Source organism: Xenia sp. Carnegie-2017, unplaced genomic scaffold, assembly GCF_021976095.1.
Source record: "Xenia sp. Carnegie-2017 unplaced genomic scaffold, XeniaSp_v1 HiC_scaffold_20, whole genome shotgun sequence".
Lineage (NCBI taxonomy): Eukaryota > Metazoa > Cnidaria > Anthozoa > Malacalcyonacea > Xeniidae > Xenia > Xenia sp. Carnegie-2017.
In genome coordinates, this window is record NW_025813483.1 from 10,207,100 (window position 1) to 10,227,370 (window position 20,271).

Sequence of the window (20,271 nt, forward strand, 5' to 3'; positions counted from 1 at the left end):
TTAGTTTCGTTTGTTTTGTTCTTTTCACAAAATCAAGGAATGTGACGTTTTATTATATCAATATGATATCCATAATGATATCCACAGTGATGTTTGTAATACCCGTGACATCCATAATGATACCCATGATACTTGTAATACCATGTAATACCCGTAAGAACTCAATCATTGTCACTTAGCAATCATTATCGCAGAAACGTTATCACACGGGCCGAAATGGCAATGCCGTTTGTCCTCTTTCAGGATCTTGCAGTTTTTTGCGTTTTTCAACACTTATTGGCGTTGCCAGCATCTGTTAGCATAAATTTGTAAATGTATGTGGCCTATTTTAGACATACATGATATTTTTCGTGCACAGACTTGTAAATAATGTTTTTCGTGCAAACACATGCAAACCAACGAGAAGTTTGGGAGAACTTGAGAGCAGATCAAAGCAAACCAGAGACCGTTTGAATAAACCATCAACGTAACACAAAAGTTTCGTATGAGACGTTGTAAAATCATTGAGGTTATAAATAATATTATTTTGCTATTCGCTAATATTATTTATAATCTCTATGTAAAAATTGCATACCACTTTACTTTGTCGTTTACGACGTGAAACTATACAATATGACAACGTGTACACGAAGGCAGACAAAATTTTTTGATAAAAACAAGGTAATTATCCTTAATATTTGCATCTCAAAGCGGAAGCAGAGGATTGGATAGCGAGACTTTTCACCCACGCCTATTTTACAAAATCAGAATTGTATCCTTCATTTCATTGATTTTTCCCTTCCTCATATAAACAAATGTGATGTTTGCATGAATTTATAGCTTAAATTTATGATATTCATAAGAACTGAACGATGACACACAGGAATCATTATTTAACAGGGATTGCCATCACACAGCAACTCTTATCACACAGGCCGAAATGGCAATGTCGTTTGTCCTCTGTCAGGGTCTTGTAGTTTGAATATTTTAACACGGTTAGTCTGTCCAACGTTACTGTTAAAATGATAATAAAAATTTTTAAGAACAAGCAATCTCAATTATCTTATTGATATGTAATCTTAAAACAAAAAACTTCACCCAACCGCAGGTAACATATGATAACCCTTTATATGTATATCTATGTTAGTCGTCAAATGTTTTTAGGGAGTCCACTAAAGTGAGCTAGTCACCAAATGATCTCATCATACCTATTAAGCCCAGGTTCTCAATGAAAGAATACATAGGTGCACTTGTCACGTGTTTTGAATAAATGTTACACGAAGTCGATCAACAACCAATCAACAATAGGAACTTAACTTAATCAGCAATTACAACTCATTTGAACGTATCAAAAAATTAAAGTCTGTTCTATTGGAGGGTTTCTTGAACGGTACAATTAAAAGAGCCCCACCTAAAAGCCCGCGTGGACAAAATGCCCATTAAAAACATGAACTCCAAACAATAGTATCATTACCAAGAACCTATTTGTAAGAAAATACTCATTCAACATAACCAAAACAGTACATGAACGAAGGAACTGTGCGATGTCATAAAAAGGGAATAAATACCTCATGTCTTGAGGAGTGAGCAGGATGAACTGTCTGTGATGCTGTTCCTTAGCCACTTTCATAATAGAATCCATACTAATTCTTCTGTTCACCATGTCCTAGGGAGAAAAATAGGACATTATAGGATTGTAATAAACTTAGAGAAACTAAACAAAAAAGTAATCACATCTAAGTCACAATGAAAAGATTTCCATCACATGACATGGAACAAAAAAGGAATACATGTAGAGAGGGTTCGTTAACTGCATGAGATATGAATTAAAGCATTTTTAAGAAGATATTGTGAAAAACATTAGGACGAGAATGAATTTGAGTTACATGCCAACATGTTCACAGAAGTTTGACAAAAAAAATTTAAATCAAGGACCATCAAAAGTCTGTCTTTATAAATTCAAGGACATTGTTTCGTTACGAATATTTAGAACTTTGTTAAGTTCAATTTTAAAAGTTCGTAATGAATTTACAACAAGTCAACTGAAGAAAAAGTTCATTAAACGGAAATTAAATTCCTGGTAATTTTGAACTTACCATAAAGACATCAAATTCATCAAGACACCTGAACGGTGCTTCCATAGCGTCCCAAAGTGCCATGATGAAAGATACTGTAGCAAAGGATCTTTCTCCACCAGAGAGAGATTTTGTGCTTTTATTATCACCTTTCTTTGCCTGATCAACGTCCACCTGCAGGGCGAAAAATCTTTCGTATTGCAATGGATGACTGGAAAACATTTCTTCATTTCGATAAATAAGAACGACAATATTTGCGAGCTGGTTACGCTACTAAGTACTAGAGTTTACGCGTATCATACGCAAAATATAGTAAGCAAGGCACTGTACTGTACACACAGTATACGTTTCCATCAGGGTAAACTTGTACTGTATATGAGCATAAATGTTATTAATTCCAACATTAAATAGTAAGCCCCCCAATCAAATTGTATGCTCCCCTAATCAATTTGTAAGCCCCCATTAATTTGTAAGCCCCCTCCTCAATCAAATTGTAAGACCAACCAAATCAAACTGTAAGCTTCCAATCAAATTGTATCATTCCCAAATACAATAATAGCAAATTCTTAAGCAGATCAACAATTAATCTATCACATTCGATGAGGCTATTTCCCAAATTTATCTAGTTTCAATATTTCCACACACGGCCAAAAGAAAAGAAGAAAGTCGGCTAAAATGCAGGACAGGCTTCATGCAAGGAAAAGGATGTTCATCCAAAGGCAGCCAACCAGTTATATAGTCAGTTGAATGTATACATACACCTACCAATAAATGTAACTCTTCTTTTTTGTGTTTCAGTTTCAATTTTCCGGAGTATCCACGTTGTGACAACATCATTTGAAATAGCATATTAGCTCGAAGAGTGATGAATTTTCTATATGAACTGTATGCGCATAATCGATCTTCAAGCATTCTTCCAAGTTTCTAAATAAAGTAATATGAATTGAGATGTATGTGACCATGTTTATAACATTGACATTTTATTGTCAAAATTTGTACTGCCATTTGCATTTACTTGTTTCCCCTTCTCGATCGTAACAAATAATCTCCATACACATAGGTAAACATTGGTGTTTCATGGCTCAAAATAACGCATTTTTGATTCATAACGTTTTAACTCTTGTAAATTAAGGGTAAAACGGTGTACTCTATAGTTGATCAAGGGGAAAAGATGTAAACTTTCATTGATAACGGAGATTGCAGAGCCCTGACAATCACATCCCCACTACATCCGTAAACACCTAACCTTACAAAAAGTTGCCATGCTTTTCATTGAAGCCTTCACATCATCCAAACGTTGCTTCGCTTCAGAAAACTGTCTAGTGATTACCTCAACTCTGCCACGGCTACAAAAGAATAGAAGTACAAAGACAAGTCTTTTGGGGGTAGATGAGAATCGCCAAAATATTTCAGTCAAAGTGACTTTCCCATGCTTAACTTAGGATTTATTACCAAACTGATGTTACGTAAGTAATGTTGTGCTACTAAACTTCATGTTAACAAAAGTAAAGTTTCCCCATAAAGTCATAACCTTTTGACTTCTACGTGATTCAACGCATTCAATTACTGTAATTTTCCGAAATACCTAAGCGAGCGCGCATGCTCAAGATCAACAAATCCACATTCGGAATTAATACATGTTTCGATAAACCAGAATAAGCATACCCGGCTGAAGAGCACTTACTTAATACTTGGTGGCAAGGAACCTCGTATAATATAGAGCTATCCCTGTGATACATCGTACAGCATGCTGACGTAATGACATTTTGATGGATGATTTTACCTTTGTTGTTCTGCTCTCAATCTCCTCTCAGCTTGTGAGATTTCACTTTCCAGACTCTTCACTGTTCTCTTGGTCTCAACACGTTCACAATATTCAGTAGCCATGCTTGCAGTTTTCTATAATAAATACATTTTATAAATAGGGAATCACCTTCCTTTGCTTTCATTAGTGACTATTCAGTGCCTCATGCTGGAACTTTGAGCGAGGACCTAAGAGCGATAATTTCTGTCTCCTGTGTGTTTTCTGCAAGCAATTTTCCTCTGATATTCTTACACGCTTATCATATCAGGTCAAGTTTCACACGCATATCATGACAAGACATTCTTACACGCTTATTGGGTTTACATGTTGTTGATGAAAAGCGACTTGGACTTTTGAGGATGTACTCAATCATTCGAGACTGTCGATCTCCAAAAAACGATAATAATGGAAATTTTTGAAGTTTTCTTTATAAAAAATAATGCGTTATAGAGCTTTCTTACTGGTGTCTAAAAGCCCAGGACTGAGGAAAGAATAAGCTGGTAAATGGCTTCGAAGGAAATAAGATACAAAAGGCATCATACCTGAGCATCTTCAGTTATACGTGCCAACTCGCCCTCGAGATGACCAATCTTCATTTGTAATTCATTCTTCTTGCCTTCGTAATGTTTGCGGTGGCTTTTGACTGTCGCTAACTCGCTTTCAATTGTATTCAAACGCAACTATAGGCGAAGAACGAGCGAGCTTTTATAGATATAAAGTGACAATGTGCATGGCCTTAACCCAACAGTATCGTAACATGTTTGTAGATATCGATTGCCCAGGTCACTCCTGTAAAGGAGTGTCAAGTCTGACATCACTCTCAAAACGACTATCGCTAAAAATGTCGGAACATCAGTCAACACAAACACTCCACGTCATGACTGCACATACTCGGACCATAAACATCTACAAACATGTTAATATAAGAAGCTAGTTTGTTTCAGTCAGGATTGTGATGAAAAAATTAAACATCGTAAAATGTTTGGATTGTTGGAAAAAGGTTTAAGATAAAACTTAAGCTTAAAATTATATTATATTACAATCAGGATACGAATTTGTGATTTTAAGATTAGGATTACCTTTGCTTACAATTAGGATAACAGAAATACAAAGACATGCATACCGTAAGTGGCTCGGCTTTTCCTATCACTTCTTGTATCTTTAATTTGTGTTCATTTGACTCCTTAGTTTTTTCCTCTAAAGTTTTCTTGACTTTCAAATATTCTTTCGATTTTGCGTCACTCTGTAAAATTATATATTTCCAGCATTGGGGAGATTGAATTTCATACACTTTCCAAACAAAGCGCCCAAAATGCAAGTATGTCGCAAACGGATTTTTCTACTTTCCAAACTACTATGATATGGAGACTCGGAACTGTCCATTCAACAAAACAATACATTGCAATTGTCTTTGCTTTATACCTGTGAGGTTAGTTTGTCAATTCTCTGAGTTAAGGTGTTTACATCTTCTTGCTTAAAGAACAAAAAATGTGGTGAATGAATAGATCGACAGAAAACATGCATACATGCATGTCAAGCTCTTCAATACCACTTAATGTGTATCAAACTGGAATGAAAGCGTTACTTTAGTAAGAACTTTGCAACTACAGCAGCAACTCTGTGTTTATCATATTATTGTAACGTAAATATCTTACCAAAACAGTGACATCTGGAAGAGCTTCTTCCTCGAACTGTTCGAGTTCAGTTACTTCCTACCGTAGAAAAAACCCAACATTTCCTACATGAACTTCAAGATACTCTAAACAAACTACATGTCTGTCCATCAAACTGTATAATATGGTAAGATGCAATAGTAATTTTTATAGTGTATACACTATCTTTCAATCTTTTGCAGTCATTCAAATGTTCAAGGCCTAAGCACATTAAGACATTATAACAAAAGGGATAATTCTATACCATGGTTCCTGCAAAAATAATCTCACCGTACGTGCAAGAATAACCTTACAGTATATCTACAAGGACAACCTTACAATGTCCTCAAGTATAATTTTACTCTACTTGCAAGAGTGATCTAATAGTACCTGCAATATCTTATTGTGTATTTCCTGATCTTTCAAACTCTTCATTTTACTTTTCTTCAACTCAGCTTGAAATTCCCTCAATTGCCTATTGTAATGATCAAGGTCACCTCGTAGCAGGTTGTACTTATCACTTTCTTCTGACAGCTGTTGCTCCACTCGACTGAAATGTTGATAAATCTCAAAAATTCAACTGAACAACGCAGCAAAACAAATTGAATAATACAGTTTTCCTCAAGGAATAGTCTTTCACTGAAGTGAGCGTTTGAGGAGCTAAACAGAACTACACCACGAAAAAATAACGAAGTCGGGATTTTAAATCCTGCACAGCATTTTTTAGTCGACGTACTAGCCATTTCTTTCTATAATTCATTTCAGTCATGATTTTCTCAGTAAATATAAAAGTATGACTAACTTTGACTACACAAGATGGCACATATGATTACTAACAGTAGATTAAGTAACGCAACAACACATATAAACAAGACTTACGTAAAGAGCTGCGTACCTTATTTGGTCATCGATATTTCCACGAAGATAGGTACTTCCGTTACCCGTGTAAGCATACGACTTCGCACTCCTTCCGCCAAATATTTGATCTCCATTTCCTGCAAACGCCTAAAAGAAAAGCAGGATAATCATGCAATGCTCCATTTACACAAGAGCAATTTCTTTGAAACTTTGTGCTCGACCATTTTTATTAGCTCGTGGAAACATAAACTACGGAGTCAATTTTGTGTCACTATCTTATTTTTGAAAAAACAGGCGTGCTTCTTCTAAAAAGATCTGTATAGACAAGTCAGAAGTTAAAAGAGATTAATTTATTATAATTATTTAGGATAATCGCATCACTTGTGTGTTTTCCGTGGGCTTCAGAAAAGCAACAGATAACTAACTCAGGGAAAGTGACAAAAAGTAAAAATATGTGCAGTTATTTATGTCAAGTGTCCCTCAGCTCGCCTCCAGCGCGACGACGCCAGGAGACGAGTCCCAAAGCCGTCTTCACATACACCACAATCATGCATGAAGTAATCTAATACTGTCATTGGTGACATAGTGTATAACTATGAGCGCAAGGATGGACTCATCATTGGGAGACTAGACCAAAGTTGAAAAAATAAGTATTTCTTAACGTTTGTACATTTCTGAAAAGAAACAATTTCATGAGTGAAGCAAAGAAGGTAAAATATACGAGCTCTGTGAACTTTTATACACTGCATAAAATATATTTGGAAAAACAATAAATGAGAAATGTTTCTAAAACATACCATTTTAGCTTTTTCAGGAGTACGATTGAACATTACGTCTCTGGCTTCTGCGGGATTCTCGATGAGCAAAACACATTCAGCACTAGTCTTAATATCGAGAATAGAGGAATTTTAATTTGTAATAAACAGATGTAACAATTTTAAGGATCAAAACATTTCTTTAGGGTAATGTGATGTATAACTTGAAAAAATAAAAGCGTTATAAATCATTAATACAAAGGATCGGTTCAACTCGCATTTACAATCCCTATTATCCTTATAAAATGTACCATAATCCCGCCAAAACCTCGTTTCAACCTTCGCAAAATTTCACACCTCCATACCATACTGGTGGCTTAAGTTTGTAGCTCCTGGGGGCACTACAAATTTCACTACCCCACCCCCCTCCTTCCCAGCTGAAATGCACGAAAATCCACCTAGTTGGATAGTCAAAAATAAAATATCAAAAACACACTTCATTAGAAAATGTTGAGTGAAGTAATCTATATTACCTGATCAACAATACAATTAAATATGACAGGATCATCAATCTGCAGAACATCCATGACTGTAGGATATGAACATCGCGGTTTCTAAATAGAAGCATTTTCAAATTAATAATATGATTTCATGTATATTTCACGAGGTGCAAATCAGTTACGATACCATTCAAAGAACGAGATTCTTCCTAAGGTTGTAACGTCATAAAATGATCTGGGGCCAGTTGCACGAAGCTTGGATAGTTTTATCCATTCGATATGAAAATTTTCGAAATTGTAAAAAGTTTTCGTATATTTCCGGTTACGACAGAGAAATTTTGTAATCTTAAAAGCAATATTTTATTTCAGCAGTAATTGCTCGGTTCAAATCTTATATTTTTCCTTTTCAGAGGCTTTTAAACGTTTGAAAAACTTTGCTATCCAATGGATAATGCTATCCAGTCTTCGCGCAACTGGCCCCAGCTGTATTATTGGAGGAGGCCCAAACGTATTTTCTGACATTTGATTATCTATCTCATCTTTCATTAAGCATATGAACAACTGCATAGAAATATAAAATACATTAAAACATACAATAGGTATAAACCATGCGCCCTAAAATATCTTAAATATATTATATATTATGTCTAAATAATTAAACTAAATATCCAAATATGTAAGGAGATACATTTAGCTCAATTGGAATAAGTAATTTCTACGTTAGAATTCAACTTACATTTCTTGATACATCATAAAAGCATCCTAAAGTGAAAACAAAACAAATCACCAACAATATAAGTGTAATGCGAAATGAATATAAAAATCTCTAGGATTTTGACGTCTTTCTTTTCAGGAAACTGTAAAAAGTCAAACACTGGGATTTTCTATTAAAACAATTAGACCTTGAAGATGCATTAGTGTTTAATGTATTTGAATGCTGATTGGTGTAAACAAATGTTCTGGCAAACCTGAAACCTGGAGACCACGACCTGAGGCATTCTGTTCGAGTCATATAATGTCTTCATAAGATTTCTTAGCACTGCTGCATCGTGTGTGTCTGTGCAACAAAAGGCGAAAGCCAGACCTTTTAAGCATGTTTCCACTGCAATCGCCCAGTTTTCCTGTTGAAGATTGATACGTGCACCTACATAACATTGCGACAACATACTTGATGCAATTTCTTCCCTTATGAGACACATTTGATGAAAGGAGTCTTATAGAGACACCGGACTGAAATAAATAATCAAGGGAATCAATTTTGTAAGTCAAATCATTCCTGATGAAAACACCAAACTATAAAGTATACAAAAGTTTCGATGTACAGATCACACCTGATATAATTCTATATGATAACACTAAAGTATATGAGAAGTTAAGAACTCATGTTTCAACATCAGATCACTACACATTAAGACACTAGATTGGAGTAAAAAGGACTCAAATTTCAACAAAAGATCACTCCTAATAAAGACACGACTGGAGTATTAAACGATCACAGTTTCAAATCAGATCATTACTGATGAAACACTAGATTGGTGTATATAAGAACTCGAGTTTCAACATCCCTGATGAGAACTTGAGATTGGAGTACATAAAGACTAATATATTAAAACCAGATCACTCCTGATGAGAACACTAAACTGAGGAATATAAGTACAAAAGTTTCAAGATCACTCCTAATGAAGACATTACACTGAAGTAAATTCGAACTCAAGTCTCAACATCAGAACTCGGGATTAGTGTACTCCAATACATACGACAACAAACAATATCCATGTACATACCAATTGGTCCCCTCGGTGGCTTATGAAAACTTCCTGATTTAACAGCAGTTTCAATCTTGAGTAAAAGTTCTGGTACTCTTCTACCAAAACGTTTTAAGGAATCTTTCCGACCCTCTCGGAGCTCATCAAGTCTTCTTGTTGTTTGATCCACGTTTTTCCTTGCATCGCTCACGTTATTTCTGAAAAATAAGAAAGCACACTTTATATTCGAAAAGACGAAGGCGATATAACAGACATGTGTATATTTAATGCATAATCTAATAACGAGATAAAGACAAACGCAAACAGATGCGAGACAGAAAAAGACACCATCTCATGGCGTGTTTAAGAAAACACTGTGTCATCACAAAATGATACTACTGTACATAAGTATTCACACTTCTGTATGTAAGTCCTCGTACTGCTGTAGGTAAGCACACATACTACTGTACATAAGTATTCATACTTCTGTATGTAAGTCCTCGTACTGCTGTAGGTAAGCATACATACTACTGTACATAAGTATTCATAGTTCTGTATGTAAGTCCTCGTACTGCTGTAGGTAAGCACACATACTACTGTACATAAGTATTCATACTTCTGTATGTAAGTCCTCGTACTGCTGTAGGTAAGCACGCATACTACTGTACATAAGTATTCATACTTCTGTATGTAAGTCCTCGTACTGCTGTAGGTAAGCATACATACTACTGTACATAAGTATTCATACTTCTGTATGTAAGTCCTCGTACTGCTGTAGGTGAGCATACATACTACTGTACATAAGTATTCATACTTCTGAATGCAAGTATTCATGCATTAAATTTAAGGAAATGTGCTATCACCGAGCATTCAACTAAACTTTACGCCAGGTAAGTTCATTTCAATAGTGCTTAGACCACCTTAGCTACGTATACACAGACAACCTTAGCTACACTTATATCACCTCAGCCATACTTAGACCACCTTAACTATATTCAGACCACCTTAGCTAAGTATACACAGACAACTTAGTTAAACTTATATCACTTCAGCCATACTTAGACCACCTTAACTATATTCAGACCACCTTAGCTACGTATACACAGACAACCTTATCTACACTTATATCACCCCAGCCATACTTACACCACTATATTTAGACCACCTTAGCTACGTATACACAGACAACCTTAGCTACACTTATATTACCTCAGCCATACTTAGACCACCTTAGCTCTACTTGATAAGCTAAATAGATGAATTTCAACTGATTTCTGAGAGTTCAATGTCAAATAGAGTAACACAATCTGCTACAATAAAATGATAACAAGCCGTTGTTTATCATGTGCGTAAGTCATTTATAAATTACCTTAACAGATACAACTGATCGTTTAAACGTGTCACATTGCCTTCAAGTTGGGTTTTATGATGATTCGTTGTATTTAGTTGAAACTGAGCGGATTGAAGCGCTTCCTTTTTCTCGCACAACCCTTTCCAGTCTCTCCGATTCAATGTCCCTCATTGCACTAAAATAGATATGAAGATAAAATGATACTAAATAAAGGATGATGAATGCGCGTAAAAAATTCAAGGATTGGTCACTTTGAAAAAAACAAGACTAGACTTGGACTGATTCCTCCCGTGGAGGCACCTGACAGGAGTAGGCAAGGACTGAAGTAGAAACAGATTAATTTATTATAATTATCTAGGATAACCACATCACTTGTGTGTTTTCCGTGGGTTTTCAAATTTAACAGATATGTAAGTGTAACTAACTCAGGGTAAGTGACAAAAAATAAAAATATATGCAGTTATTTATGTCAAGTATCCCTCAGCTCGCCTCCAGCGCGACGACGCCGGGAGACGAGTCCCAAAGGCGTCTTCACATACACCGAAATCATGCATGACGTAATCTAATACTATCATTGATGATGTAATGTATAACTATGAGCGCAAGGATGGATTCATCATTGGGAGACGAGACCTTGTTTGAAAAAATAAGTAATTCTTAACGTTTGTACATTTCTGAAAAGAAACAATTTAATAAAAAATGAAAACACTAGACTTGAGCATATAAGAACTTAAGTTGTAACATCTGATCACTTCTGATGAAATCACTAGACTGGAGTATATAATATGTCAAGTTTCAACATCAGATCACTCCTGATAAATACAATTGATTGGAGTATGTAAGGCCTTAAGTTTTAACATCAGATCATTTAAGATGAAGACACTAGACTGGAGCATATAAGAACTTAAGTTATAACATCCGATCATTTCTGACGAAGAATCGACAACGAAATACGAAAGGTCTCGAGCTTCAAGATAAAATCGCTCATGGCGAAAACACTCGACATCAATGTATAAAGAAGGAGAACATATTGAGGAAAAACAGACAATACAATGAAATATATAAATACACAACTACGTATATCTAAACAAATAGAGATCATAAACTTGTATCCCGTCCAAGATGCCCAATTATTCTTGACAGGTGTCTTAGTCAGCAGCCAATATTGATGGCCATGATGGCAAGGAGAGCCAACAGCACACCAACTTTTAATGAACATACGTAACTATATTTAATTACTTACTTCGATGTGATGTCCGCTATTCGTCGCTCTAATTCATGTTTCTCTTGCTGCGTGTTTTCCAACTCTTTCTCGGACTTCTTCATATCATTCTGAAAATTTATGTGTTGAACAATTTTAAAATATCGTGAATGGTTGCATTAAGAGCAACAGGATTAAAAGAATTAAACGATGACCCAAAAATTTAAGTTCAGGATCGGATTTTCGATTTACACCGCTCGTGTGATTTGACATCGGCCGTCAATCAAGAGTATGTAGACCTCGCAGTAGGTAGGTTGCACTGTGCCTTTAAGTCTACTTAGTTAATCTGTAGTTTTGGACCCGAATATATGAATGAATGACATTCTTTGAATACCTTCTGCAGAGAAAGACCGTGTTGGCGAAACGTTCACATGATTCTTATTATAAAAATACTGAAAAAATTTGCGTCAGTTGAAAAATAACCATGATTCAATATAAGTAGCAATTGTTGTAACATTAATCAATTTAAATGTTAATTAGAACGTAATACTATAAATAGAGAACAGTTAGAAATTAGTATAAGAACATTTACAGACAGATACAACGTAGACTATTTAATCTCAAATCACACAGCAGCAAATGCAGGATAGTGTGAAATATACATTTACAAATTCATAGTTAAAAATAATAAAATATAGACAAAGTTAAAATGTACTATGATGCATTATATAAAACAAAACATGCTATAGTAAAAGAACAGAAAAAACGCCGTGTCTTTATGAATAGTTTTATTAGCAATGATTGCCCGAGTCATATGATTAAGCTATTAAGTTTATTATGAAGGGCAGATTATCCAGTAGGCTAAGTCGAGACCCGTATCGAGAGGCTCTTTGTATATAGACATATTAAGATTTGGACGTTTTTGCTATTCCTGGCTAGCTAAATGTGCTTAACTTAGATCATTTATGCTGTTGAAAACCTTACGAGCAATTGGATGCAGAGGAAAAATGGCTTTCCTACTATCTACTGTTCAAATGCGCAATGCTCAGAACTCGTAAAGTATTGACTTTTCCCATTTCCCTGACCATGTCAATTATTTTCTAAATTTCGTTCGAACTTTAAAATGAAATTTTCCCCACTTTTTACCCTAAGGGAGTACAAACAGGAAATGCAAAAGTAAAGGAAAACGGACGTTAGTTGGAGGAATAGATATCGCTTAAAGGCCACAACTTTCTTTTGATTCTCTCTTCTTCACAGTATACTCCCACTTCCTGCAGGTAGTATCCATTCCTTTACCATTTAAGCAAACCCACATGGTTGGCTCTTTTTGGGATGGCACCCTTATACCGGAAATCTTTGCCTTAAAATTCAAGATCAATCCGGAGGTACCAGCCCTTGAAACTACTCGAAGGTAGGGACCACTTCGGTTTTTCACCGGAGAGGGCCGAAAAATGACCAAGTTTAATTAGTAGTCCGCCGCTATTTATTATACGGATTTATTAGAATAGAGACATTGTCGTGGTGACAATGGTTTTAAAAATCGCAATGCATTTGCCATCACATTAAAACAATTTTTTCAAAAACAAATTACTTTACCAGATGAGATCGAGCTTTATGTTTCATTAGCTTCATTTCACCATTTATCGCTTCTTGCTTAATCGTTAGCTCATCACTTAACGTAGATATTTCAGACAGTTCATTTTAACTTGGCCCCATTCCTCTTCCAATCCTGCTTCTTTTCCTATAACAATCAGATGTTTCGAGATAATTGAGCTTACACACCTCAAGCTTTCTTCATCACATGTCATCTAAATCACACGTATCCAAATACTATTACGTACATCAATTCGAGTAATTGGAAGAACTCGTCGAAATAAGAGCACTTCACTTTTATATTTCTTTTAAAACTTGTATTCACTTCGAAGATAGTATGTACCTGACATTCTTCAATTTTTCCTGGTATTTTGGAAGTCTTTCCTTCTCAGATTTTATCTTTCCTGTAATTGGTTTCATTTCCTGAGGAAAGTGAAAAATTACAATCGGTTGGCATTCAATCTTTTACTTATGAAAGGGGTAAATTTTTCCAAATTTTTGCTCGTCAACCCAACAATACTCGAAAACTATCAACTGCAGGGCGTTGTCATTTCGTGATAAAGATGTCCTATAAGTTACTTGAGCTAAAATGTACAATAAACACTAATTCAAACCTTTTCTTTTTCCATAACTTGTGCCCAAGCTATTTCCTTCTTCAGATCCTCGATCTTTACCTCGAGGACCTTTAACTGCTCCAGATCACGATATTTTTCTTGGAGTTGTCGAACTTCCTTTTCCATCTCAGGAATTGTCTAGTAGAATGTTTATCTTTCAACTAAAGCGTACACAATCACAAATTTCTCAGGCAATTTGGACAAATTAAAACAAAGACAATTTTTAAAAATTTGCTTCCGACTTCCGCTGGGCCTTTCAAATTCACCTTCAACAGAACAAACAATCACACTTTCCACGCAATCTACCCCAATCCCACGACATCTGAACTCCGCTCCCACGTTAGCCAGCCACACGAGGTCTGCAAGACAAGATCACAAACCTCTTTCTTTTTCTGCAATGTTAAAGACATAATCTTCTGATGTTCTTTAATAACAACGTAATCGTTGCTCATTTGCTCCAGTTGTGTCGCCTTTAGAAAGAACTGTAAAAGGATAAGAAAAACTACATCAATTAGGCATCATCATATGGGTTAGGATGTGAGCCTTGTACGAACACAACAATTGGTGATTTTTTCAGGTTAAGCAAATATAAATGTCTTCGTTCCCCTCTTCTAAAACATTTTCTATTTGGGTTATTATCTCTCCGATATCGAGAACAGACTGGGATGCCATTTACTTGATATTCACACTTATCATAAAAGTTAGGGAGTGCAAAATAGCTGATTCTCATGATTATTGGAACAATGAAACAAGTGTGAAACAGGTAATTAAACAAGTGTGAAACCGGTTTGATGTATTGAAACTCTGCCTAACGTGAACGAATAAGTTTATTTGCCATCACCTGTAATCACCATTCCCTCCCCGCAATAAATCCTTTGGCAAACTATCAATTTTGAAGATAAATTTTATACAAAATACAATTTAATAAATTTTTACCAGTGGCGAAACCAGCCAGAACTATTTATTACTCATACAATGGAAATTTTTCAGCAAAATTATAATTTATTTCTTTAGAAAATGAATAACGATCATTGTTTTTCAGTGAACGATATTAGCGCTGGAGGAGATAAGGAGATAAAAACCTGGCTGGCTTCCCAACTGGTTTTAATACATACTTTGTATTTCTTTTTCGGATCAGATGCGTACAAAAAGTTCCTGCTGGTGTCTTGATTCAAAATTGAAACTGGATTATCGATCTAAGTCAACATTATGAAATATAAATGATAAGAGACATTACATGTTTGTATAAGTAGATCTTCCGGATTAGTGAAGACCTGAGAAGGAATGTTGATTTGACTCTGAAGATGACTACCGCTAAGGTTGTCGAAACGTCAGTCAACAACAACAAAAACAATCCTTCTCAGGACTATACCAGCCTGGACGATCTACATTTACAAACATGTAATGTTGACTAACGTTTCGACAACCTTAGCGGTAGTCATCTTTAGAGTCAAGAGTCATCCTCACTGAAGATGACTACCGCTAAGGTTGTCGAAACGTCAGTCAACATCAGCATCAACATCTAAAGTCCTCGGGTCTTTACTAACATGGACGATCTATATCTACGAACATGTAAAGATACTCCCGGGTTCAAACCATTTACTTTATCATGGATAAGAGACATTAATACATGAAACGTAAGTGCTGTTGTGGATCCAGCGTTAGGAAAGATAACTTACAACAGCTCTTACTAAGATGAAGATACATTCAAATACTTTCACAGTTTGAATGGTTCGACTGGTTGAATTATATTCTTTGGAGATTCATCAACATTGGCACTGTTTTAAAGTTGAAATTTGAGTAGCGTATCGATGTTATCGTCATGCTTGATGACTATTATGATATTGCTTTGATTTTGTGTACATTTAGCTTTTATACAACCTGAAATGATTTTTTTTATTCCGAAAAAATGTTGCTCAAACACGAATTTACCAAAATAATACGATAGAAAAGTACATAAGCTAGAATTAATCACTGATATTTATGTATTGATCCGCTAAACAATGAAAGTGCAGGCTTTGCTTGCGGTGTGTGCCCACGGCATTTGTGTCAGCGGGTAAACGTTATTGAATCTTGAGTAACTATCATAAAACTTTACTTTGTTGTTTATGTTTGGTTCATTTTGTTGATCAAAATTTAAAAATTATGTGGTGCTTTTTTTATTGTATTTATCACGATATTCGATATCGTGATAATTTCTAAAATGACCATGAGCTGATTTTTGATTATCGCCCAACCCTGGAAGCAATACATATCGTTATTACCAAATTTTGAAACAAATTTACTTTGTTGGAGTGAAGTTCTCAAACCAAAACCCACCTGAATGTTAAACTGGTCGAGTATATGACTTAGCTCGTTCTTTTTCTGACAAACGACGTTTCCTATGTACGTAGAAAAGTCATTATGACATTTTACGTCACGCATGAGAAAGTCATACACGACGAAATATTTTAAATCAGAAATATGGGAAAATGGTTTGGCCGGTAATCCTCCTTTCGCACCATTGCTTATGAGAAATTACGTCTAAAAGAGTACACTACAAATCATGTATAATGCATTGGTCTAGAATACTGTAGACAGACATCTGAGCCCTGGAGAAATTCTTTAGTGAGGCAAGCAGCTTTCTTGAAAAGTGGTTTTTCCGCAATGATATACATTTGGAGAATTAATTGTCTAGGTTTGGTTTTTAAAATGTTCCATAGGATTAACTTAATTTTGATCGAGAGTTTCGATTTTTGCTTCCTCTCAAGATGACGTCTTTGCCTCACCTTGACACGGTAGTTAGTCATCTAGGAGATTGGGTTCTAAATCATTGGTAATTGTGACATTTTTACTCACGTAGGCTATATCTTACACAATATATGTATGTCAATATTGTATAGACACATGTCTGACTTTTTTTGTTCAAATTTATTCCAATACATGATTGAGAGTGTTTTGGAAGTGTGCTAATTAAACATTAGGTTGGCATGGCTCTTGCGCCTGCTCTAGCGAAGGTTGGGGAAGATGTGTACCACTTAGTAAGTTCACACCTGAAATAATTATACCATAGCTCACCTTTAGCATCGCATATTTTATACGATCCAGCACCATCGCTGTTTATTCTCCGTTCGACAATAATGCGGGGCCCATACTCGCTGGGTTTGTACGCATCTCGACCACCATTCTTCAGCTTAATTTTAATCACAGCAGAACTGAAAAAGAAAGACGAGTTGAACGGGAGCCTGTACTTTTCACGAGGCAAAAACAAGGACCTGTTTGCATAAGCCAGGATAACTGGGATCTAGTTGAGCTTAGAAAATTAATTGTATTGGATGCATGACCTCTGGTAGTAATTAGCCTACTATTGGTGTTGTATGACATAACTCTAAAACTATTTAGTAGAATCATTGCCTTCACCATTGATTGTCTTTAGCTTGTTGGCTATACTCGAAGTTTGAGTCAATACACATCATAATTGCACTGCGTACTGCTATCTAGCAGACATATTTAAGTATTTCTTCTATTTTTATCAACTTATTCATCTTTTTTCCCTCGTGGTTTCAACATAAATTCGACTGTACATTGAGATCAGTATGACAGGTGCCAGACGAGTGGTAAAGTGGGCTCCTTATAACTACTTCAAAAGAAATCATGTCCACTTGCCAATAGCCATATTTTATAGCCTACCTTCAACACTTAGCCTTATTGTATTCATAAATACATATTATGAGCCTTATCCTGCATTAGTTAATGATTACAATCATATCAAAATCATATCATATCTCACTAAATCTAGACTGACAAAGATCATATAAAAAGTCCTCAAGATGACATTTCACCTGCATTTATCTTTAATAAAACCTTTCAAAGAATTTCCTCGGTTTGTGCTGGCCTTTCCACCCAATCCAACAACTATGGCTGTCATGATTGCACTCTTACCACCTGAAAATATGAAACTTTCATCTAAAGTTTAACGAGCATTGCATTTCAAAAGGTACATATGTAACTGCAAAATTAAGGAAATTCTTAAAAATTAAAACAGACTGGGATAAGGTTACCATGGATACAAATGAACTTATCATGGGTCATTGGAACTATAATAGCTCGAGATGCATTTTATTATAACTTGAAATGTGCCCATGTACAAACATGTGGGTAGAAACATTAAAAAAATTTCAAAATATATTTCAAACTAGTGCACTTCTCAGAAAAAATTCCACACATGGCTATGCAAAGACAAACACCATAAACATTTGTGAAGCAAAACTTTTATCAGAAAAATTTGCTATTTGTAAGGATTTAATACTCCCAACAACTGACAAAGAAAGCTATAAAACATAGAGAAACTAACTAAACAAATATACTTCCATAATATCTATATAACAGCACACTTTCTTCAATTGTCACCAATAAGACAGCTATAATACATAATATACCTCAACCATCCCTACATATCTCCATAATACCTATATCACAATAGGACACTAACCACCATTGCCACCAATAAGACAGTTGACACCCATAATGAACCTTGTTCATTCCTACATGTCTCCATAATACCTTAAGTGCACGGCACCCTAATTTCCATTGACTTTGTGACAATTAATAAGACAGTAATGAAATACATAATGTACCACAACTATTCCAATGAAACTCCAAAACAACAATCACTTTCATCACTACTAACAATAAGACAGCTGAAACACATAATAAACCCTTACCAATCCTACATATCCTCATATTAACTATGTTAAATTGCACACTTACTTCCATTACGACCAATTATAAAGTTAACGTTAGAGGACAATGGTACCGTTAGATGAGAATGACACATAAAGTTTTGCAAAACAATTTCTTCAATAATCCCATTTTCAGCCTCAATCTATAAAGCAGTGAAGAAATTGGTAGAATTTTTGGCAAGATGACAATTGAAGCTGGCAGGGTAAATATATTAAAAATAGATAGCTTACATTCTGTTCTGAAATAAAACCTGGGTTCTGTGAACAATTGTCATCACAATCACTGTCGGACGACTGAATACCATCATCGACCTGATTATTTTCAACATGAACATCATTTTCCTCGTCACTTTCAAGAATACGCGAACGCTTTGAACCAAATCTGTCGCTATCTTCGCTCTTACTCTTTCTCTTTGACATTTTTATGAAGCTTCTATGAGAATTTTAGCCAGAAAACTACGAAAATTCCCGAATTGTTGTCGTTTTCAAGACATGTTGAAAATTTTGAATCCTTCGCATGGAGGCGCGCGCATTTCATTGAGCTCCATTTCAATGGCGCATTTATGAAACACGACCAATGAGCATTGAGTTCTATACGACCTGGAGGGGAAACGTCAACAAAATTAGTATAAATTATTAGCGCGCGGCCGCGTGGTCAAAAACATGGCGGATTTTGGTTGTCAAAGTCAGCGGAAAGACGCGGGCTCATAAAATAAAATTTTTTTCGCCCACCCGGATTTGACAACCACAATTGCGATTATAGAAAATATCAATGCCAAGCACAAAACTTTTAGAAATTTTATCTTTAAAACATGCTGCAAACTTGTTTGGTATACGGATGCTGAAGTAATGCCAGAAAAGGAAACATTTCATGACACCGGTAAGCAACGTAAGATTGTTTACTATTTAAAGTGTTCAGTGTTTTGTTTTAAGTCAATACTTGAAGTGTGATGGCTTATATTTTGTGAATGTTTTTACTCCTAAGTTATAATTTAAGTTATGTTTATCCAGTCTTATTTGTTCTTTACTTAATCGATTGCTAGACGAGGCAAAGCAACCAGTTGTTGTAGAGATATGCATATCTTAAAACTCCTTGTTTCAACTGAGTTGAAATGGAGGATTTTTTCATGATATTTTTCTGAAAATATGAAGCAAATATTAAGGACAGAGCTGTATTGGAAGCAAATGCAGTGCAGGATTAATTAATGAGCTCTTTGGTACATGTCGTACAATAAAAATTACCTGTATTAAACAGCTAGCCTGGACAATTTGACAGATTTGGACAAGCATGATGATGATGTGTAAAGGTTTGCTTTATGCTAAAAGTTTTATAAATGCCATATGGTGTTTCTGTAAATGAATTGTTTGTTACACAGTGTAGTAAACAGGTTAGTACATCAAAATCAAGATAAAACTACTTTGT

The 20,271-nt window shown here is 35.3% G+C and overlaps 1 protein-coding gene across 1 annotated transcript; it reads right to left on the minus strand.

Moving 5' to 3' along the window:
* Positions 1-651: 651 nt before the first annotated feature.
* Positions 652-19,371, minus strand: LOC124441662 (structural maintenance of chromosomes protein 6-like). Its single transcript, XM_046992127.1, is given in 30 exon segments — positions 652-993; positions 1,548-1,645; positions 2,076-2,228; positions 2,820-2,978; positions 3,301-3,400; positions 3,838-3,953; positions 4,401-4,538; positions 4,982-5,101; positions 5,281-5,331; positions 5,514-5,570; positions 5,901-6,060; positions 6,406-6,515; positions 7,166-7,252; positions 7,657-7,737; positions 8,360-8,449; positions 8,592-8,767; positions 9,408-9,586; positions 10,738-10,857; positions 10,859-10,894; positions 11,963-12,051; positions 13,517-13,622; positions 13,857-13,936; positions 14,128-14,265; positions 14,508-14,609; positions 15,243-15,323; positions 16,447-16,508; positions 17,185-17,321; positions 17,949-18,051; positions 18,877-18,991; positions 19,080-19,371. Coding segments are annotated over 30 exon segments (3,321 nt in total). The 5' UTR covers positions 19,269-19,371; the 3' UTR covers positions 652-905.
* Between the last annotated feature and the right edge of the window lie 900 nt (positions 19,372-20,271).